We start from the raw sequence: 22,977 nt of genomic DNA, 5'->3' as shown, positions 1-22,977 counted from the left end.
ATCGTGTAGTAATCAGACCTTTAGTAAAGTTTTCAGTCTTTGGTGTATTTCATGATGACAGCCCATATAGGGTCTCATGTGGTGTGGCCAGTGTTTGTTGGGAGCAGATGTCAGTTAATTATTATAAATAGGAACGATTTGCTTTAGTACACTGAACTGCTTGTAAAGAATGCTGTTCTCCTTCTGTATTCGCTGGAATTCTTGATTTATGTATACATATATATCTAAAACAAACTAATACAAAGCCCTTGAACATAATGAAAATGAATGGGAAGGCTTTTTCTTATACCGTGTGAAGTTTGGTGTTAATTGAATTCATTTTAAGCCTTCAATGGAGTTTGGTTTTTGCAGTGAATTTTGGACAATTTGATAGGCAGAAAACGGCACTTAAACCGCATTTTTCACATTTTCTCCAATTTCTAAAAATTTAATAATCATCGGAACTTTTAAACTTGATTTTTGAAATTAGTTTACCAAAGGGTATCATTGAGCAAAATATGAGCAATTCACCAAAATGGTCATTGACGGACAATTCTTGGTATCAAAAGTGTGATCAAATTGTAGTTTGGTAAATTCTTGAGTCTTATTTTCATAAATGAAGCTAAACAAGGTTAGTATCTTAAACTGTTACACATCTATCAGAAGTCTGACAACCCTAAACAGTTCTATTGCGATGAAAGTGTGGTTTTCATCTCAATTTCATCTTCTCATTTTGTGTTTGTTAGATTAACTGAGGTTGTTTCACATTTTTTCAAGTCCAAATAATAATTAAGCAATGCTGTTTTGATTTGTGTCTTTCACATTATCACAAGTTCAGAGTATTATTTTTATAAGTAAAGCTAAATGAGGTAAGTATCATTAAGTTAAGCAAGGTATACATCAATAGAAATATCACACATTTGTGACATGTTGCTATGATCACATTTCATGTGATCACATTTAGAGATTTCGCTACAACACATTTTGTGTTTGTTAGACTAACCAAGATTAATTAGTAAAGCAGTGTTGATTTAAGTGTGTTTCACAATCCCACACGATTGCTGAAATTCAAAATGATCGTGGTGGACTTGACATTCAGCACTGGACATTACTCAATGTGGGGGCAAAGACGACTTGGTGGGGTCAAACTCGAAAAAGTGTGGGGGTGAACATGGTATAAGGTAGGGACGAACTTGAAGGGGTGAACACGGCGGATACCCTTTCCAAGTGACACGGTTTCAACTGGTTGATTGTCTTTGAATAGGATTCTGATGCGTCTGACTGTTCGGACACTTAAACCATTTACCCTTGTAACATGAATCTCTACATCCCGCAAAGGCAATATATAGTTGCATAGACTTGTTTGTTTCAATAATGTAAATGATGAAATTGTAAGCATTGTTTGTGATAGGGAAATTTCTCTGCCATTGGTATGATTGTTTATTCAGGAGTGCATGTCTCAAAGGTTTTCAGCCCCCTGCTAGAAATGTCCAAATTGATGATGTCGAATTCTTGGATCAGTTTGGTAGAATTTTTTGGATCAAGGTTAAGTCCTGTCCCACTTTGGTGTGTGTTTCCTTCCTGGATTTGTTTTTTACAATCAAGATTTAACTTCTGCTTACGTAGTTGAGCTCTTCAGCATTTGAAATTAATGCTTTTTTTTTCTTAGTTTGTCTTGGGTAGCCTTGTGATCCATCCTTTCAATGTAGCTGATACAGTGTATACCAGGTTCAATATGGAGGCTCTCAAGTGTTTGACTAATGTACTGATATCCAAGCTTTACTTGTGAGGTGCCACTGGCTACTTGGAAGTCATTACTAGCTCTTGCGCTTGCGCCATAGTATCTTTCCTTAAGTCATCCTTGCCATAGGGTAAGTCAGAGTGATTATAGTTAATAGGATCTTTCTTGGCATCACACCGGGATTCATTGCAATTTTTGTGGTTTTCAAATGAATGTGGTAGAATGCTTTTTAAGGATTTTTGGAGGGCTTATGGATTTCTCTTATTTTGAGACGCGCTATAAGTAAAACATTTTACAAAGTAGTTGATAACTTTCTGTGAGAGACTTGATGAATTTACAAATTTCCCACATTGGCTTAGATTATACAAGCTTGTAGTTAGTGATCTTTTCTACAGGATAAAGGACCTTCTCTTTAATATGTGCAGCTGTTGTGGAGTCTTCATCCCCAGCATTAACTGATAGTTTGACATTATAATTTAAGCTTTCAGTAAACAAATGGGCTGCTGCCATAGCATCCATTGCCTTTGATGATGCTGTATGAACAAGTCGACAATTGTGTTGCTTGGCTTCTTTTCCAGTTTTTTTTTTAACATTTGTGCTGGATGGATGCACAATGGATTTTATCCATGGTGAAATCCATGGATGAAAATGGCGGCAGCTTGGCTGCATTTAAATTCCCCTCGAGGACACTCGCATTCTGCGGATTTTATTTCAAAATCTTGATTCAGATACGCCTAGGAAATCAAAAATACAACCAAAAATTCAATACTTAGCTCATTGTAGATTCTTCATAACATTTACTACTTCAGAAAAACGAACATGAGCTTAAGATCGCTATGCACACGTGTTAGAATATCTAATGTCTGCCTTACCGTGACTTTGTAGACTTTTTTCTTCATGCTGGCTTGAACTTCACCCCGAATAACTCCCTCATGATAATAAAACTTCTCTACATGGCTTGACTTGTAGTGATTTTCTCCTCTTTGTATTGATTTCTCTTCTCCGAAGAAATTTAGCAGTGAATTTATCGTGAGCAAGGCCATCTTGGAATTGGTGAGGTTTGTTTAGAGCCGAAAATTTTCGTCGCTAAGTAACGTGACGTCATCACTTAAGGACTCTATAGTGAAAACAAGATTTAAACCACACCTGGCTTAAACGATCATTCCTCGAAACTCTAATTTCCTATTTGCACTCCACTCCTTTATTCCATGAGTTCTGTCATCTGTGTTTCCACTTTGAGTGGGTTTCTTTTGTGAGAACCAACCCTTTTCATCACGCAAAGGTGGTTGTTTTTCCAGCGGCAGATGCACCTCTGCAGACACTCCAGCTGTTTGTAGTGTTTCATAACCCATGGAACTCAAAGCAAAGCCTCCGACCATAAAAAGTGCACCATGACTACTCTGTGACTTTCTTTGTGTATGATCACAACCATCTTATCGGCGAACGCGAGAGTTTTGAATTCAACAGGAATTTCCGCCTGTTGGGTGCTTGAGAGCGGTGGGCAGATGATGGGCGTGACTAAGGCTGTTATTGTGACGCCTTTATTTACCGCATTTAAGGTAAGTGTTACGACTTTGTAGGATTTTGGAGTGTCTTTAGTTCAAGCAAATGTGGCTACGTCTAGTATCTCGTTCTGAACAGCTTTCAAATGTAGCTTATTCTTGAGGTATTGTGTAACGAATGTCTTTTGCGATCCGGTATCGATAAGGATGCGTGCTTGGCAACTCGTAGCTGGTCCGCTTGCTGTGACCAGTGCAGCTTGCATTAGTGTATTTGTATGTGTCGTTGTACTTGTTAAGGTTGTCATTGCAGACGTGACATTTTTGCTGTTTTGTGGGTCTTCTTGTTTTTCGTTTCTCTCGCTTGAATCTCGATTAGGCTCGCTTGGTTCACAGATCGACGTATGGTGTTTTAGCCTACAATTTAGACATCTTCCTTTTGAGCAACATTGATATCTTGTGTGGCCTGATCGGAGGCAGTTAAGGCATTTATTTTTCTGCGCCAACATGGTCTTTCTCTCCATTGTTGATTTTACTTTTGAGCAATTGATGTGACGGTGTTTACCGTCGCAATATATGCATGGTTTTAGCTCAAATCTCCCATTCATATTGGAGCCTTTTGGTGGCTTGTGTATTTGGCGCGGTTGAGTGTTTGCGAGTAAGGCACCAACTGTGGGTACGAGCACGTCGTCAACGACTGAGCTTGTGTCGTTTTCTTGCGTTGGTTGACTCTTTTCCCTTGTTTCTATTTCATGACAAAGCGCTGCTCGTAAATCATTTAGGGAGCAATCTGCCTGATAATTTGTTCTGAATATTGTATAACGTAATTGTTCCGGTAACTTCTTTAGCAGAATTGGAATTAACAGACTTCCATATGAATCTGTCTGGACTCCCAGCGTTTCTAATGCGCGAATGTTGCTCTCGCAGCTATCGTAAAATTTTCGTAGTTGCTGCACATCAGTTGAGGGTGCGCTGATTTTTGAAAGCGATTCCATATGTGCGTTGATTAGAACTTGTTTCCTTCCAAAACATTCTTTTAGCATTTCAATGGCTTTTTCATAGTTTTGTGACGTCATTGGCAAGCCTGAAATCACGCGCGCTGCGTTGCAAGTTATCAGTCCTTTCAAATAGTTCATTTTGTCAATGTTGTTCAGTTCGTGATTGTTGTGTACTGCGCTACTATAACTATCCCAAAACGTTAGCCATTCGAGTGGGTTGCTGTCAAATGGTTGGATATGCAGTTTTGGAAGGTTGATGTGGACTTGAGTTGCTGGTTTAGTTTGGAATGTACCCACTGGCTGGTACTCGTCGGTCACAAATTCTTTAATTTTCAGGATCCAGTAATGGATGCCGTCTTGGAATGTTAATGCGTGATCTGCCTCTTCACCAATCTCTTCGTCCTTTGCTAGGGCGCTCAAGATCGCAGAATCCATGGCTTTTATTTCGTCCAATTGTCTTGAAAGTCGCTCTGCAATTGCTTTCAGTTCTGTGATGCTTGTAGCATCGGTATCAGTCAGAAGTTGCTCCGCGCATTTGATGTCTTGGTCACAGTGTCCTTTGTATGCCCCTCTGACTGCCTTGTGGTGTTTCAGTTCTTCCTTGGACATTTTTACAAGGGTCTCGACACCAGATGTAATGCCCACAAAGAAGTCGGAAAAGTCTACATCTGCCTATTCACCTGTACAGCAATACGAGCAGTACATCTTGAATTGGTAGAGGATCAAACAGCCAGCGCATTTTTGAGAGCCTTCAAGAGATTTGCAAGTAGAAGAGGAATTCCAGAATGCATAATTTCGGATAACGCGAGAACGTTTAAAGCAGGTTCACAAGATCTAAAAGCCCTCAAAACACAAGTGATAAAAGCAGCTGAGTCTCAAAGGTTTCTCACTAACCATGGCATCAAATGGAAATTTATCACAAAAAGAGCCCCCTGGTGGGGTGGCTTTTATGAGCAACTAATCGGAGTAGTCAAAAGAAGGCTAAAGAAAATGATTGGAAACACATCGCTGAATTCTATCGAATTACAGACCATACTTACAGAGATCGAAGCTACACTTAACAGTCGGCCACTTACTTATGCATATACAGACATCAACGACGGTCCACCCCTTACCCCATCCCATTTCCTCTGTGGACACAGGCTTCTGACACTGCCAGATACAGAAGAAGACTCTGACTACATCCCTGAAGATTCGGCTAAAGATCTAACTAGACGAGTGAAGTACCACCAGAAAATAATGCAAGCTTTCTGGAAACAATGGCAAAGGGAATACTTAACTGGTCTCAGGGAACAACATTCATCGCAAAAAAACATAAACATATCGGGGGAACCAGTGACTCGAGGAAAGGTTGTTCTGATACATGACGAAACACCGCGAAATCAATGGAAACTCGGAGTCATCATTCAACTACATCAGGGGAAGGATGGGTTGGTGCGCTCTGTCACCCTAAGAACAGCAAGAGGAAACCGGATCTCAAGACCTATCGAGAAACTTTACCCTCTTGAAGTGTTAGCCGAGGAAGATAACCTACAAGGCTCTGAAGAGAAATTCAAGAACCGTAAAGAAATTAGATCGACAGGCCAAAAACGAACACAACGAGCTGCTGCTCAACGAGCTGCAATAAAAATAAATGAACTCTCTAAACTTAATGAACTTTAAATACTATTACTTTTTGACAGTGTAAATATCTATGATCGGCATTTTATGGCTGGCCCGGGAGGGTGTAATGAAGTCAGTACATTAACGGCTAATTATGTACGTATAATTAGTGTTCATTATGTACGTCACTAATGAGATAAAGAAGTCCTGACTAACTAGAATAAACACAAGATCATACACAGTTCAGTCTGATTGATATCTCCGAAATGGGTGAAAAAATAACGTAACTTCCTTTGAGTACCTTTCATTTTGTTGAGAGCCTTCTGAATTCGTCAAAACCACCATTATTTGAAAACCTTCCATGCACCAAAGAAATTCACGTTGGTTGGGAAATCCAGAGACCTTTTTGGTTAGTGTTGAACTGGGCCTTCTCTGATGTGAAAAATAAAGAAATTAAACTGAGGAAGGAAAGTTTGTTGATAGTGAGTTCTGATTTGCAAAATTTTCGTAGCTGGAATAGTAAGGGCATTTCTAGTGTTCTCAGCAGTAGGAATCTGGCTGCGAGAGAAAGAGCAATGCATTGCATCCTGGTCAAACGGTCAGTGCTGTGGTTGATACCATTCCCACAGGCACAATGTTGTCAAAGTCAACAGTCGTTGCTCTATACAGCCTACTGGTATGGTTGAAATTCATTTCTGTACACAGTACAAGGATGAAGGCTCTTCTACTTTGTGGTATTGGTCTCGTGTTTAAGCTAGCTTCATTACAGTGAATTTGCCTTCACTACATATTCTTACAGTGGGTCAAAATGTACATGTGATCACACGAGGAGTCAAAGGAGAACTAAATATTTCATGTCTTTTCCAATCCAAGAGATATCTCCATTCTTAAGCAATTCTTGACCTTCATTTGAATGTCATTAAATTGACTGCCAAGCGGTGACGAACAGATCGTAATAGCAGTCAAATAGAAATTAAAAAATTGGTCAAAATTCCATCTCTCCCCAAGTAAGTAATATAAATTTTGGGGGTCTCGAGATTTTGAGGACACAGTGCAGTCTGTACATCTTCCTGTTGGACACCCTGTTCACTTTGGTGCCTCTCATACCTGCCTCCATTTTCATACTCTCATACTTGCCTCCACCTAAGCTGGACACCAACATTCAAAGTGTTCAACGGCAAACTCTTAAAAGTTTAGTTGATTCGTGCGGAATAAGAGCAAACAAGTCAAACTAAAAGAGAAAAAAGATCCAGGCTAGTTATCAATGACAGCTGAGAATGGAAATAAACTGTCTGCCAACAAGACAAACATACTTGAGTTCAAACAGCTAAAATTAAGAAGCACACCACATTGATTAGAATAAGTCTGATGAATTTGATATTTTTTTAACTTAATAGGATCTTAAAAGTGATGAAATCCTTAAGTAGCTTGATTGATGTAAATTTAAAACCTGTTTATCTTTTTCTTATTCTTTCATTTGTTTGGTGTTTAACATTTTAATTTTTATAATTGTTTTAAGAAAGAATTGACTGGGTAACAAATTTCGGTTTCCATTGCCACTGGTCAAGGCTGAAAACTGGTGAATGCCTTTAACTCATGTTTAGACTGCAACTTTCTTTTTCACTCTGCATTTGTTTGGTTCTTTCTCTTGATGGTAACCTATCGACCCACCATTTTAAATTCCCATTACCCATCACTTCTCCTTAGTTCCTTTCCCCTTACAAAGAGGGCCAGAACACTGGCAAATGCCTTTAATTCTTGCTTAGACCAGTATCATAAATCACACAAGCTACGACAATAGGATGGATAACGAAATCATCCTGCAACACTTAAGTTGCTATTAGGTCTCTTCTGTCCCCTCCCAAAACAGCTTCCAGGTGAGTGCAAAACAATCAAGCATTGCCCAATCTGAGATGTTTACACCTTCATCTTCCATCTCTACTGATGAACCAAATACATTTCCTGGGTCTTTTCAATCTCTTGCTGTGAGCTGATCATGTAGTAGCACATAAGCTTCATGTAGCACATCCAGAATTTTCTTTAGCAAGTTTCAGAATTTGATCTTTTTTTGCAAACCATCCTTTCCTCTCACCTCCTGGTGAAGATGAAATCAAATAAGTTGGTTAGTGTTATACCCATGTTTTCTAAGTGTATTTAAGGCACTAAGTCAAAATGCATTGTGAGGACATAATTGTTCAATGATCATTATACAAAAACTGTTGAACATTTGCTCAAAACAGTTTTTTTGGAGGACTCCTCACACTATTCCCCATCTGAAAAGTATCATTATCAGCAACTACAACATTTGCATTTAATGCAGTTGTAAAGGTGTTGATAGCATTCACCTTTTGTTCCAAAAGATGGATTTGCAATTTCGAATTTTTTTGTTTTAGAATCAAGTTTCCTTTGACTACACAGGCATTCATTCTGCATTTTTACAATGTTTGCAGAATCTGTTAGAAAACAAGCATCTTCCCCTAAAAAATATTTCAAGCACAATTAAGGTTTCAATTAGGCTCGAAAAATGTGAATTTAGTTTTATGCAACACATAAATGAAACAGTTGATGGAGCATTACCCTTAAGAAATCCTTAGCTTACACATGTACACAATAAAGTCTTCAATTTGTACACACACAAGAAATTTGTATTGTGGGCACCCTCACTTTTTTCCCCACAAAAAAAAAGCAAGAAAAAGAAAAATCAGAAACAAACTGCAGACCATTGCTGCTAACAATCTGCTTAGGAATTCTAAATCTGGCTAATAAAACATATAGGACTTTGATGGTTGTACTTCAAGTGATGGTACTGATGAGAATCCCCTACAGCCACTCGCTGTGTGCAGCAACATCTATAAAGAACATCAACTTTTGGAATGGATTGACATAGTCGATATGTACTGGTATGCACTGCTAAGATGTACTTGCCCACTCCCACAGATGCAGGGGTGCCTTCATAGGCATCTTCTGGTTGAGCTGATACCCACTGCAGGCTTTCAGCTCATCAAGTAATACATCAAGGTGCAGCTGACTTCAAATGATAAGTTGCTTCTCCTTGTCCTTTAATTTCTTTTAGAGTCAGTGGTCCTTTGGATAGATCTCATCATCTACCAGCTTTAATGAAGCGATTAACAACAGCAAGAACTTTTTGGATTTTAGTAATTGCTGAACAACATTTAGGCAGGTAGGAGAAAATAGGTTTATGGCTTGCTTCTTTTGGGAAACTGCATTTGCATGAAATTCCTTTTCTTCATCATCTCCTACGTTAACTTGCTTGATGCTTTCTTTGCAATATTTAAATTTTTCAGGGTCTTTCCGCTCTTGCTGAGATCTTTGATCTCCTTTTAAAACTCTAGCTGTTCAGATTCTGGCAACCTTAGAAGGATGGATGCGACATCCAATCTTCAAGTTCACTAGGCTTAATTCCTCTAGTGAGAGCTTCTGCTGGATTTCGTTTTGACACAATGTAGTGAAATTCACCTATTTCAACTGACTCCTGGATTTCTACAATCCATCACTGAAAAAAGAGCCTGAATATTCAAGGTGGAATTGTAGATCTATGATAGGATAGTTAGAGATTCAAACCAAAATTTTCTCAGAAAGTCTCTGAAATTGACAAAACCTAGTGTTAGTGGAAAGTATATGTAAGTTCTAGTTTCACAGAAAAAACCCTTAGGCGAGTCTACTTTTCTTATTTATCACAGAAAGCTACTGGATGCCAGATGTCTATTTCACACTTTATACTGAAATTCTCTTAATTATGTACCAAGAGCTACTTGAAATGATTAACTATAAATTGCATTCCTAGTTTGGTGGCAGAGCATCCTGCTATTGACTTGGGAGATAAGGTAGACTCTAACTGATGTCATTTTTACATAGACAGGGTGGCCCCTTCAGCACTATGACTAAGGGCCCTGCATAGTTAGTAACTACTTGATATAAAAAGATAATTAAGACATCGCAGTTATGTAGATTAACCGTAAATAATACTAGTAAAAATATACAGTATCTTATATTGGTTCTTAAAATTTAAAAGGCAGCTAATAATATTAATCATTTAAATACCTCTTGTGCTGGTAAGGGAATTTGGAACTACAGTATTCTCTAATGAGTTGTGCTTGATTTATGGTAGATGCATGCCATGACCATAATCTCTTGTAATTTTAAGAAAAAAATGAAGAGGTTACAGGTTTCAAAGCAAGTATAGGTCAAAGATATCCTGAAGTAAGCATTTAAAGTTCTGAGTTTACAATGGAATATATTGACTGTCACTGGATAACTTGTCTGGTTTAGGCTTACTAAAAGGAAGCAATCTTCCCTTCCTCTCTTGCCTCTAACTTTGGCCTCTGCTTCTTCCTCTTCTCTCTTTTTTCCCTTTGGTAGTTTCTTATAAGTAGTATAAGAGTTGGTGGTTCGAGCTCATTTCATCAAAATGAGCTCAAACTCACCAACTCTTTACTACTTTCCATATGATGGAGATAATTTCATGGAATTATGTCATGACAAGGGTTGGTATGAAAGAGAAAGAATTCTGAGAAATGGAAGGTAGTTTTATTCACAGAAATTGACATACAAATAATTATGCGGTTTTTAATTAAAAGTAAATATTATATAATGATATCGAATGGTTTGTGATTTTGAAATTCATGACACATTCAAAAATTTGGGAAATATAATTTGTCCTTTTTGTGATAAGTAATGACAAGAATGAGTGGTGAAAAATGAACCATGTTGTGTGATGATTAGAGAAGAAAATGTTGATGATGCATTTTTGTGAGAATTGTGGTAAGGTTAATAGGTATGGAGAGGCAATTGAATTTGTTGATTATTACAATAATCGCTTCAGGATTGTATGTAAATTAGTCTACCATAGAAAGTATCATATTGAGAATGTCCTTATGGATCTGTGAATTTAATATAAATGCATAGGTTGACAATAAGAATAGGATAAAGAGAAATTTTGCTGAAATAGAGACTGTCATTCCTCAAATTAATAAAAACCGTAAGCAAATGATTAATATAAGATTTGTTTTGGGTTAGGTGTTTAAACTTATGGGGTTGCCTTATAAAGACATTCCAGTAACTTAATAGAAAAAACGTTCAGATTTTATAAACAATATTGAAATGATGTTAATTCAATAAATGGAGATAGAATAAAGGAGATCGTACAGGAATAAATTTTTGTGAATGCTCCTTATCCCATTTGTAAACTAAAGGATATCATCAAGAACCCTCAACTGAGTTAAGTCGTCTTTATTGTCGTATGATTTGCCTCTCATGAAGGATCGTAAATCAACCAATACTTTTTTAAAAACGATGTAGCTCGCTTTTTTTCTTATAATTTTTAATTTCACTGTAAGTCTTTTGGAATACACTTGATCCACATACAGTCCTTAAAACAATTGGGTTGAGTAAATGTTTGTATATGTGTTTCAAGATCGGTTTAATCAACTATTTCATTAACACACATGGTGATAAGACATACAGATGTAACTCGATCTTAGGCTAGCTAGTTATTGATAGAAATCAAGTGCATATTATAACATTCTCCTTTTTGAAAAATAATAAAAAAAAACAAAAAATGTTAATGTTACTTTAGTTCAGAATCAATGGGTCCATACGACAAATCTATCAGCTGATCAGTTGAACATACAAGGATCAATAAATGATAAGCAATAATCACCATGATAATGGCAACAAAAGATATAAAGTCTAGTCACAGACATAGTCCTTGAGGTATACTGGACTCTTCCTGACTCACTCTGACCTTCAACACTGTTCCGGGACAGTCACCACTTCAGGGTGGGATTTATGAGGGGCACTACTCTGATCAACGGTCGGTAGGTAGGTTTTAGTTGCCTTTTCATCTGCACTGGCTATATTCAGTTCTGGCTCTGTGGTGGTGGGTTCAACGGGTGGTTCAGATGTTTTTGCAGATGCTGTCAGTTTCTGCAGTAGACTGCTCCGCTGTTTGTCTCAATGGTGTATGATTGGACAAGCCTTGCCGTGACTTGGCCCTTCACCAAGCTTGAATGGCTTCATCCTAACAACGTCACCTTGGGACAGACTGGGTAGATCCTTTGCTGACCAGTTGTACTATTTGGCTTGGGCCTGCTGGTGCTGTTGCAGCTTTCTCTTTTCACTTTCCAGGTTTGTAGTCTTGGGCAGTAGTAGGCTCTGAATTGTAGGAAGGAGAGTCTTGGTCCTCTGGCTCATCAGACGTTGTGCTGGGCTGGTTATCATTCCTTGCATGGGCGTGTTTCTATAGTTGACTATGACAAGGTATGGGTTGGTTCCAGCCCTGATTGAATTCTTTAGCGTGCACTTAGCTATCTTTACCCCAGAAAATGGGGTCCTCTTTCCAAGGACGAGATGGGACTTCCTGGGACATCAGTGTCTCCTTTGTCTCCTTTGTGTCATGCTCTTGAGTTTTCTACACGTTTCACATGTGGATATGTGCTCTTTCATTTCTGCAGACATGCCTGGCCAATAATACATTTGCATGCACACCTGAAACATGTCTATATTCGGAGGTGGGATGAGTGAATCTTCAGCTTCATATCTGCATGAAGGCTTTTAGATATCATGATGGAATTTGAAGACCAGGCCATCTTGTGTGGTTAGTTCATCGCACATGCTGAAGTAAGAGTGTGTCAGTGCTGGAGCATCTTCCTTGTTATCAGGCCATCCTACAAGAATAGCCTCTGACAACTCTCGCAGAAACTGGTCCTTCCGGGTCTCTGCTCTTATTTTGTATAGTCGCTGGTCAGATATGGGCAGATAACGGACCATTTTGACTGATTCAATGTTGTCTACTTCTCTGCCTTTGCGGGGGCAGGTACACCCTTGAAAGCATGTTGGCCAAGTGCATGTTTTTGCTGTGCTTATAGTGCATGGTTACATTGTATTTCTGTAGCATCATCATCATTAACTGGAGACATTGAGGTGCTCGGCTGAGTGGTTTCTGTAGAATCATTTCTGGTGGCTTGTGGTCTCTTTTGATGTATTCATGTCAACCAAATGTGTACTGGTTTAAATGCTCAAGAACGAAGACAATTGCCAGCATCTCCTTCTATATTTGAGCATACCATGTTTCTGTAGCAGTGAAGGAACGACTTACATGCTCCATAGGCCTGCCATTCTGAAGCATCGCTGTGCCAAGGCCACTCTGGCTGGCACCACACTGTATGGTAAGGTTCTTTGAGGGATCATAGAAACATAGAACAGGGGCCTTGGTTACTAGCCACTGCACATTTGCTATTGCCTGGTCTTGTTCTGAGGAATCAGTTCCATGAAGTATCCTTCTAAGTCAGGCGACAAATCGGTTCCATGAATTCAGACAGTTTTGGAAGGAACTTGGCTAGATAATTGGTGGATCCATTAAGGCGCTGAATGCCTTCCACGTCTTGTGGCTTGGGACTCTTTGTGATTGCCTCCACTTTAGCAGGATCAGGCTTCAGGCCCTTGTTTGTCAGGAGATGTCTCATGAAATCTACTTTCCACATCCTCATCCTCATCTTGTCTGGGTTAGCAACAATGCTGTGGTCCTTCCACCTTTGAAGGAGATCTTGTAAACTCCTGCTGTGGTTCGCAGTTGCTTGTTTATTGGTTTCTCTAGTGACATAGATGAGGATGTTGTCCACAATACCCAGAACACTAGGTAGGTTTTCCAGAGCATGAGTTAGGTGTTTCTAGAATATCTAAAATAAGGTGGAGAGACTGAAGGGCAAACAAATCCATCTGTACCTTCCATAGGGGGTTGCAAAGGTCATGAGTACTCTGGATTCAGGGGTAAGGACATGTGCCAGTATTCCAACTTGAGGTCAATTGACAATATGAAAGTAAGTAAACAAAATAGGTTTGACGAGCAATCGAACAAGCATAATAATGGTGGATTTGCCTCCTGAAACTGGTCATCTAATTTAATAAATAACTGATAATGATTAAATGATGCATTTGGTACAAACCCTCTTGAATACCTGTTAATCTTCAGGAAATATTAATAAGCTATTAACCATTAGATTCAATATATCTAGGTCTGTTCGTATTTGCTTGCACCAAAGGCTGGTGAGATATAAAAGGATATGAAGCAGTCAGTCATAGTATAAACATCAGGTAGCTGGGTCATCCAATTGCCAGATTTCGCTGATTCTAACTGGTCTGGAATCCTCGGTTTTCTGGACAAAAATTTTTCCATCTACAGTCCAAACCCGGAAGATCTTATTCGCTTTCTTCATTTTCCTTGCCTTGGCCAGGACTTCTTGTCTATACTGTGTAAGGTTCTTGTTGACAAAGATCCTTCCATCCGCATAACCTTGTGCAATTCCAGTGATCTCCGTAATATTCGTTTCTTTCAAATGGAATCTGCCTTTGTAGAATTCTCGTCTCTTCTTATATAAAGTGAAACGAACTATTATGGGTTTTATGGCTTGCGAATTTCGGAACAATCGATGTACAATGTCGATATCTTGGGTTGTTACATCTACCGACATCTTTAGGCCTATTTTCATAACAATGTCCTGCAGGTTTTTGACCTTCGTGTTCCAGAACGCTGTGAATTTCGGCATTAAATTTACGCGTGTATTGCTCAAGAGCATTGTGCTCATATTCGAGGGCCTGCACTCTCCTTCCTAGCTCATTTAGTTCACTTTGTAAAGCACAGTTTGATTGAACTAGTTTCCCATTTTACGTCTTAAGTGCATCTACTTCTGTAGCATGACATTGCATCGAGGTCTTCAAACTTTCAACGTCTTTTCTTAGTTCCTGATTGTCACTTAAAATCTTCGTAACGTCAGCTTGCATCTTAATTAGAACTTGCCAGATTTGGCTTATGCTGGGTTCTTCTTCCACTGCCACCATGATTGCTGGGGTGTTAGGACTCATGGCGTTGACATTTTAACATTTAACATTTAACACTTATATAGCGCTTATCCGCATACATTCTAAGCACTTTACATCCATTGTATTACAGTATGACTTAGAAATATAAAAACAAAAGATTAAGTTATCTAATTTAGATTAAAAGCACATTTAAAAAGGTGTGTTTTCAGTTTAGATTTAAAAATATTCAAACTGGGCGAAGACTTGACTTCTAAAGGTAAGGAGTTCCATAAAAAGGGAGCAGCTACTGTAAAAGAAATGCAGAAGACGAATGAAGCTTTCTATTTGGTACATAACGTTGGATCATTTCATCAATGTAGACAGGGGCAAGGCCGTTTAGAGATTTAAATGTGAAAAGAAGAATCTTGAATTGAATGCGCTGATTAACAGGGAGCCAGTGCAGATCCATCAGGATAGGGGTTATGTGGTCGTGTTTCTGTATACCAGTAATAAGGCGCGCGGCAGCGTTTTGAACATACTGAAGCTTTTGTAGGAGATATTTAGGCAAGCCATACGCTAGTGTAACAGCCGTCAATTCAATGTCAATTCCACGTTTTATTCGATCCGATCAACTACGCTCAGCACACCGTTCGAATACAATACCGTACAAGAAATCCTTACAAACAAGCAAGTGTCTCTATCCGTAACCTTGAAAACTGCTGAAATATCCGTAATGCTTCTGTAATGTTCTATTCCTTCGATGTGAGACTAGTTAAATGATCCTTATCGGAGAAATAAAGGCGAAAATAACAAGCGATAAAAGCACATGTATGCCGAGGTTTGACCTAGTGTCGAATGACAACACCTCGGCGCAGACTGGGCCTAGTGCACAGGACACCTAGCATTTACATGGCTCCCCTAAAATGTTTGTCATTTTAACCAAAACAAATCTTACTCTAACTCGTTTAGAATACTAGAATTGCTAAGCGTTCTAGATATCCTGTTTCTGTAACATCACAGTTCCTCAGGCTCCTCGTCGGGGATTCCCAGTCTATCCTTAGGTGACTCTAGCAACAGCACAAGTTTATTGACTGGTCGATCCAATACTGATCCAGTTCCGGTTTGAATAGTCACCGATCTGACTTGGCCTTCATCATCACGACGTGTGGTAAGCACTTTAGCCATAGGCCACTTATTCCTACAAGAATTGTTGTCCTTTAATAGAACAATGTCGCCTTCCGTGAAGTTTCTTCTCTTGTGTGTCCACTTTTGTCTCAACTGTAGGATCTGAAGATATTCTTTACTCCATCTATTCCAGAATTCGTTAGCAATATGCTGTACGCGCCTCCAGCGACGTTTGCAGTAAGTATCTTCTCGTTGAAACTTTCCTGGAGGGAGGAGAATGAGCTTGGTTTTACCAGTGAGAAGGGTACTTGGTGATAGTGGCAACGGTGAGAGTGGATCACTTAAGGTCTCGGTAGTCAGAGGACGACTGTTGACAACAGCTTCAGCTTCACATAACAAAGTTCGCAACGATTCGTCGTTTAAGCTGTGACCATGCTGTTTCATAAGTGCTGCCATGATGTTCCGCACGGATCGAATTTGTCGTTCCCAAACGCCTCCGAAATTACTTGCAGTAGCAGGATTTCTGATCCAATCAATGTTCTCCTTAAGCAACTCTGCCTTGATTTTCTCATCATCCATTTCTCGAAGTGCTGCCTTTAACTCGTTTTCGGCCCCAACAAAATTAGTCCCTTGGTCACTGCGAAGTTCTCTTATGGGTCCTCTACGACAGGTAAAGCGCCGTAATGCTTGTAAGAATGAATCTGTTTCCATGGAGTGGGCTACTTCGATATGTACCACACGACTGGCCAAACAAGTAAATAGGGCTCCGTACCTTTTAACTTCTTTCCTGCCTTCTTTGACATACCACGGACCAAAGTAGTCCACTGCACAGTATGAAAACTGTGGCGCGGGTTCAACACGGGAACTTGGGAGGTTGGCCATTTTCTGTTCTCCAAAGGTACCACGGAGATGTCGACACGTGACGCACTTTGATATGAAGTGTCTGACCGCAGCATTTCCATTGATAATCCAGTAACCACTCGAACGAAGTTCGTTTAAGGTGAGACCTCTTCCGCTGTGGTGAGTTTTCTCATGGGCGTGACGGAGGACCAGCTCTGTAATATGACCAGCCTTCGGTAAGATGACAGGGTTCTTAAGACTGTCTGAGAGGTTAGCCTTCTTTATCCGTCCTCCGACTCTCAACATTCCACTGGCATCCAGGTATGGGTCAAGGGCGTTAAGGCTGCTACTTTTCTTCAAAACTGCTTTCCTTTCCTTATCATGATGACGATCTTTAGGCACACTTCCGGTCTGGGTTTGGAAATCTTTCAGAATCTTGATTTCTTTATCGAAATAATTCGCTTGCACCAGCTTGAGAATTTCTGTTTCTGCTTGTTCAAGGTCTCTGACCATAAAGGAAGTAGCCGGGCAACCTTCACATTCACGGCTTCGTCCATTAACTTGAGGACCGTCAACAGTTACAGGTCTCTTGTCTGTTTTACTGGCTCTCATCTTGAGACGTCGTTTGTATTCCATACAAAGCGCAACTGCGCCCTTTAGGACTTGCCACTTGGAGAATCCTTTGAATCTGCTTAACATGTTTTCATGCTCTTCAATCACTGTCGCGTTAACGGTAACCCCTTTAACGTCAGGAGAATTGTGGTCGACCTCTTTTTCGTATGAGTCTTGTTGAGGCCAGTGATCTTCCGTCTGCCACAAGAAGTCTGGGCTCTTAATCCACTGCGACCTTTGCATAAACTCCTTAGCGTTCATCCCCCTCGATGCTTCATCTGCTGGATTGGATCCAGACTCCACGTAGCGCCACTGGTCTGGTGAAGTGTGGTCACGGATGAATTGCACTCTATTTGCAACATACACTTGGAATCTTCGAGATTCATTGTTGATGAACCCGAGGACAACCTTACTATCGGTCCAGTAGAAGTCTTGGAGTCCGCCATAGTCTAACTCTTCCTTTAGCATGCTTGCAACCCTTACTGAAACGGTAGCGGCAGTTAGTTCAAGTCTTGGAATTGTGACTGTCTTCAACGGTGCAACACGAGCTTTCCCCATAACAAGAGAACAATGAATTCTTCCGTTTTCATCAACCAGTCTGAGATAAGAACATTGTCCGTACCCGACTTGAGACGCATCTGACATATTATGTAGCTGAGCAGTGGCAATGTTTCCAAAATCAGGAGGCTGAAAGTTTCTTGGGATGTTCAGCTGCTCTAATAGCGGTAACTGACTTCTCCATCTTCCCCATTTGGCAAGAACTTCTCCCTCGATTGACTCGTCCCAGTCTTTTCCGTGACAGATCTCTTGAAGTATCTGCTTTCCAACAAGGACGACGGGCGCAATCAGCCCTAGAGGATCAAAGATCGAGCTTATAGTTGCCAGTATACCCCTACGGGTGCACGGCTTGTCCTTCAACTCTATTCTGAATTTGAATGTGTCCGATTCAATGCACCATTCTACGCCCAAAGCTCTCTCTATTGGTAACTTGTCACTACCTAGGTCTAGGCCCTTGATCTCCTTAGCTCTGTCTTCAGCAGGTACTGACATCATCACCTTTCTACTGTTGCTGACAAATTTCGTTAGTTTGAACCCTCCCTTTGCACACATCTCTTTAACAGCTTGTACTAGTTCTACAGCGTCCTTCTCTGTCGGTACCAAACTCAGAGCATCATCGACGTAAAAGTTCTTCCTTAATGTTTCGGCAGCTTTTGCACCAAACTCTCTTTCACCGTCTTCGGCTGTACGTTTCAAGGCGAAGTTAGAACACCCTGGAGATGAACCAGCTCCAAAGAGGTGCACTGTCATGCGGTACTCTTGAGGCTCTTGGGTTAAATCTCCATTTGGCCACCATAAGAAGCGAAGGAAGTTCTGATCTTCCCTTGGAACCTTGACTTGGAAAAACATTTTCTCTATGTCAGCCATGAAGGCTACCTTCTCCTCTCTGAATCTTGTGAGCACCCCAGTGAGCTTGTTTGTTAGATCGGGCCCTTGCAATAGGTGGCCATTCAGCGATTCACCCTGGTAACGAGCTGAACAGTCAAATACTACGCGTATGCTGCCTGGTTTTTTGGGGTGGTAAACCCCGTGGTGAGGTAAGTACCAGGCCTTTCCTTCTTGATGGGGTAGCTCTTCAACCTTGACCTTTCGAGCATATCCCTTCTCTATGATTTCAGTCATGAATCTGACGTAGTCAGCACGATACCTTGCGTCGCCTTGGAGTCTCTTCTTAAGGCCGTGCAGGCGTTGCTCTGCTTGAGGACGGTTATTGGGTAGCTGTACATTCTTTTCTCTAAAGGGCAGAGGCATCTCGTAATGCATGTCATCTCTATGATGGATTCCATCTTCTACAATCTTCAGGAACTGACGGTCTTCTCTTGATAATGCGACTCCGTGCTCCCTTTCAGCAAAGTCCACCTCAAACATTCGGGAAACCACTTGAGGGGTTAGCCACTCCTTAATCTCTGTCTTAGCAATGATGTACCCATTCACGTTATCCTCTGTGTTGCTCTTAAGAATCTGAATACGGTTACAATGTACTTGTTTACTGCTCTTTTGGTTAACAGGACCGTTTACGTGCCATCCTAGTAGTGATCTTACTGCATAGGGTTCATTCTCATTCCCGCAAACAATGTCTCTTGGTCGCACTGCACTAGGGCAATTTAGTCCGATCAGGAGTCCTATTTCTACGTCTTCCATGTAAGGAGGTACGTGTTTCCTAACCATCTGCAAATGTGACCATCCTTGCAGCTCTTCGGGACGAGGAATCTCATCACGATCTGCTGGAATCCGTTGTCTGACGTAGGTTCTCGGTAGGGGTACGATAACGTCGTTTTCTTGAAAGTGGGAAGCCATTAGCCCATCTACCGCTTTAGTATTGACTTCTTGGGTACCATGCATAGTAGTGAGCAAAAGTTTGGTTTCACTTCCTTTAACACCAAGCCTTCTTAACGAGTCTTCCTTAATGAATGTTCCACCACTGGCATTATCAAGGAGGGCGTAAACACATATCTTATTGTTTGGATTGTCCTTGTGGTACAACCATACTGGGATAATACCCATAGCAACTGGTACATCACCGGCATCTGTCACATTGCAAATTGCAGTACACACGTTAACGACTCGCTCTTCCGTTTTCTTTTTACTGGCTTCCGATTTCTCATGTTGGCCGTTTCCACTTTCCATTTTCGCCTCTTCTGATTTCCAACTGTAATCATGGAGTGACGTTGGGTGTTTCTTATTGCAGATCTGACAGGTTCTTTTACTTTTGCAAAGCTTAGCAATGTGTTCACAACTATAGCAACCGAAGCATAAGCCTTTCTGTTTGATAAAGTTTCTCTGCTCCACTAGCGGTTTTTTAAGAAACTCAGCACATTCGTCCAGATGATGCGCCTTAGAGCACAATGTACAGCTGATGGGGTGAGAATTTCCTCCACCTGCATTCTTTCCTGCCAAGCCTGTTGCAAAGTTGGTACCCCTTCCTCTCTTGGGTTTGCGTTCGTTCTGTTTATGGTACTTGTCAACTGCGTTCATCGGTTTACTTATGCCTTCCTCAGAATAGATTGGGTCTGTCGCTAAATCGGCTTGCTCTGATACAAATTGGCAAAAGTCATTAAAGCTAGCTGTCTGTCCCTTGACACTCCTAATCCTGCTAACTCTTTCAGTCCACTTACTACGTAGATATCGCGGCAGCCTTTCCCATAACTGGCGCATAACATTGGCCGTGTTCAAGTCGTTCATGTATTGCATGCCTGTCATGGCGTTCCTTGCTTGCTCAAGGACAATAGAAAATTCTTGTAACCCTGTTCCGTCGTTAGGCTTAACAGCGGGCCAGCTCGACAGCTTGGCGATGTATGCACTTGCAATCTTGTACGGGTCACCAAAATGTTTCTTCAAAAGCCGTCTAGCCTCCTTGTACGAATCTTCGCCTTTCATTTGTAAACAACCCTTTATCAGTTCCTTGGCCTTTCCACTAGTGTATTGATCCAAGTAGTACAAGCGCTCATTAGAATCATCTACCTTAGATTCTATGAGAGTTTCAAAGGCTGTTATGAATGCTGGGTATGACATAACATCTCCCGAAAACGTAGGTGGCTTGTGACTAGGTAGGAGACTCCTAGCCTGTTGGGTAATAATCATTTTTGAAAGTTCAGCCTGCTTCCTTTGAATGTCAAGATAGTTTTGATCTAACCCTGTACCGTCCACAGAGCTTGAATCCTTTCCGAAACTGCACGTACATTCCCTTTTAACATGTGGTGGCTTATAATCAGTGGGGGTTTCGTACTTGTCCTTATACTCTTCTTCCTTAATGGGAACACTCTTTGGAACAAAGGGTCGGGCAGTTGGGTTCATACAAGCAGCACTGACTAAAGCTGGGGTGGTTACAGGAGTGGTCGTTGAACCAACAATAGCTGAACTTTGGAACTTCACAGAAGGCACCCTTAGTGTAGCCTGATCGTTAGATTGTACCCCAGGTGAGATGGTAGTAGAAGTGAGTTTAACCTCAACATCTTCCAAGTTTTCATTCATTCCGTCAATATTTTGTTCCTTCTCAAATTTCTCATAAGTTTTTTCTTCTGCCTTTGCCTCTGCGATTTGCTGCCTAAGTTCAAGCTCTTCAGTAGCCATTTTTAATGCTTGTTTCTCTTTTAGAAATGATGCCTTAACCTCTAACGCTGCAGCTTTAGCTTTCGCTTCAATTAACTTTAACCTAGCAGATGTTGCCGAGGAAAGGGAGTGCCTTGAGCGACGAGATGACTTAGATTTCACTGAGTGTGTATCACGTAAACCGCCACGTAGCTTATCTGCATCATCCAAAAAGCCAATAATCCTTTGCTTTAGCTGGAGCACATCCTTATCACGAGTGCCAAACCATTCAAGAGCTAATTTAATTTCATCATCATCATCTAAGGCCTTGAGATATGCGTCATGTGCTTCTTGCACTTTAACAAATAGCTGATCTAAATGAACAACTTCCGTACGCACTTGTTTTTCGTTCTCAAAATCCGTTAACAAAGGTGAGACTAAGTTAATCTGCTTAGTTAAATTAGCAAGTGCAGTTTTCCGATTTTCCTTCAACTTTTGAATCTCAAATTGCCTACCCTTTTCTGTAGGAATCCGTTTTCGCACATCCATGTGAGTTTCTTGAGCCAATAAACCGGTCAGCAGCGATATCGCACGAGGTGACGAGCAGATTGTATCGAGATCCATATCGACTTCGTGCCAAGTGCAAAGCTTCTCTTCATCAGGGAACTCCGTTTTCCCTTGTAAATCTTCTTCCTTGTCTCCTACCATGTGATTCGTTTGTAGGTCAAACTGTAACAGCCGTCAATTCGATGTCAATTCCACGTTTTATTCGATCCGATCAACTACGCTCAGCACACCGTTCGAATACAATACCGTACAAGAAATCCTTACAAACAAGCAAGTGTCTCTATCCGTAACCTTGAAAACTGCTGAAATATCCGTAATGCTTCCGTAATGTTCTATTCCTTCGATGTGAGACTAGTTAAACGATCCTTATCCGAGAAATAAAGGCGAAAATAACAAGCGATAAAAGCACATCACTATGAACTCAAAACCCATGAAAATCTTGTGAAATAATTCATTGTAAATTCACAGATTTTTCACAGGATTTTCATGGTTAAATCAATGACATTTTCATGGTCTCAGTGCCATGAAAAAGACCTGAAAAATCCCATGAAAAACCTGTGAAAATTTCCATATTCACGACCCATGAAGTATTGAGTAAAGTGACCTAGAAGCCATGAAATACCCATGAAAATGGCATTTCATGGCCTTTTCAAAGGTACTGAGAAACCCATGAATTTCAAGCCCAAAATTTCATGGTGTCAAAGTTCACTAGTTTTTAATGGGTTGCAGCAAATCATGACCCATGAATATCCTGTGAATATGTTAAAAATTCATAGACCATGAAAATTTTCCTTGAATTTTCATGGCCTCTACATGGTTTTTTCATGGCACATGAAAGTTAATTGCCAGTTAGTTTTCATGGGGTTGTTAGGAATATGCAAGCACCATGAAAATTCTTTGGAAACCCTATGAATTTGGAATTAAAAATTCTTCACTTTTCTTGTACCAAAGACTGTACTACAGAGTATAGCTTGCAGTACACCACAACTGTAATACATACACTATCACTTAAATTATGCACTGAAGAACTAACCTATCTGTGAAACTTCTTGGTCCTGTTGTACAAGCACACACACATGAAAGACATGACCAGAAGTCTGGATTCTCTGAT

The 22,977-nt window shown here is 40.4% G+C and overlaps 3 protein-coding genes, 1 long non-coding RNA gene and 2 pseudogenes across 4 annotated transcripts in view; 1 reads left to right on the top strand and 5 right to left on the bottom strand.

Annotated features, from left to right (window-relative positions):
• Nucleotides 1-1,496: 1,496 nt before the first annotated feature.
• On the bottom strand, nt 1,497-2,389 carry LOC113685532 (uncharacterized; annotated as a pseudogene).
• A 931-nt stretch (nt 2,390-3,320) lies between these two features.
• LOC149035379 (uncharacterized) lies at nt 3,321-4,826 on the bottom strand. Its single transcript, XM_089191272.1, has one exon. It carries the CDS (start codon nt 4,824-4,826, stop codon nt 3,321-3,323), a length of 1,506 nt encoding a protein of 501 aa, XP_089047398.1.
• Nucleotides 4,827-5,207: 381 nt separating this feature from the next.
• LOC113671330 (uncharacterized) lies at nt 5,208-5,879 on the top strand. Its single transcript, XM_089191271.1, has one exon. The coding sequence runs from the start codon at nt 5,208-5,210 to the stop codon at nt 5,877-5,879; it is 672 nt and encodes a 223-aa protein (XP_089047397.1).
• An 8,048-nt stretch (nt 5,880-13,927) lies between these two features.
• On the bottom strand, nt 13,928-14,543 carry LOC149035378 (uncharacterized; annotated as a pseudogene).
• Nucleotides 14,544-15,650: 1,107 nt separating this feature from the next.
• On the bottom strand, nt 15,651-22,007 carry LOC149035377 (uncharacterized). The gene has a single exon (XM_089191270.1). The coding sequence runs from the start codon at nt 22,005-22,007 to the stop codon at nt 15,651-15,653; it is 6,357 nt and encodes a 2,118-aa protein (XP_089047396.1).
• Nucleotides 22,008-22,904: 897 nt separating this feature from the next.
• Nucleotides 22,905-22,977, bottom strand: part of LOC149035376 (uncharacterized) — a 1,730-nt gene continuing 1,657 nt past the window's right edge. Inside the window, exon 3 of the long non-coding RNA XR_016182420.1 lies at nt 22,905-22,977. This exon is cut by the window's right edge and continues 656 nt beyond it. This is a non-coding gene — a long non-coding RNA (uncharacterized LOC149035376).

This window comes from Pocillopora damicornis, chromosome 13, assembly GCF_964200805.1.
Source record: "Pocillopora damicornis chromosome 13, jaPocDami1.2, whole genome shotgun sequence".
NCBI lineage: Eukaryota > Metazoa > Cnidaria > Anthozoa > Scleractinia > Pocilloporidae > Pocillopora > Pocillopora damicornis.
The sequence above is the reverse complement of the archived record's forward strand: the minus strand, read 5'-3'. Positions and strand labels throughout refer to the sequence as shown.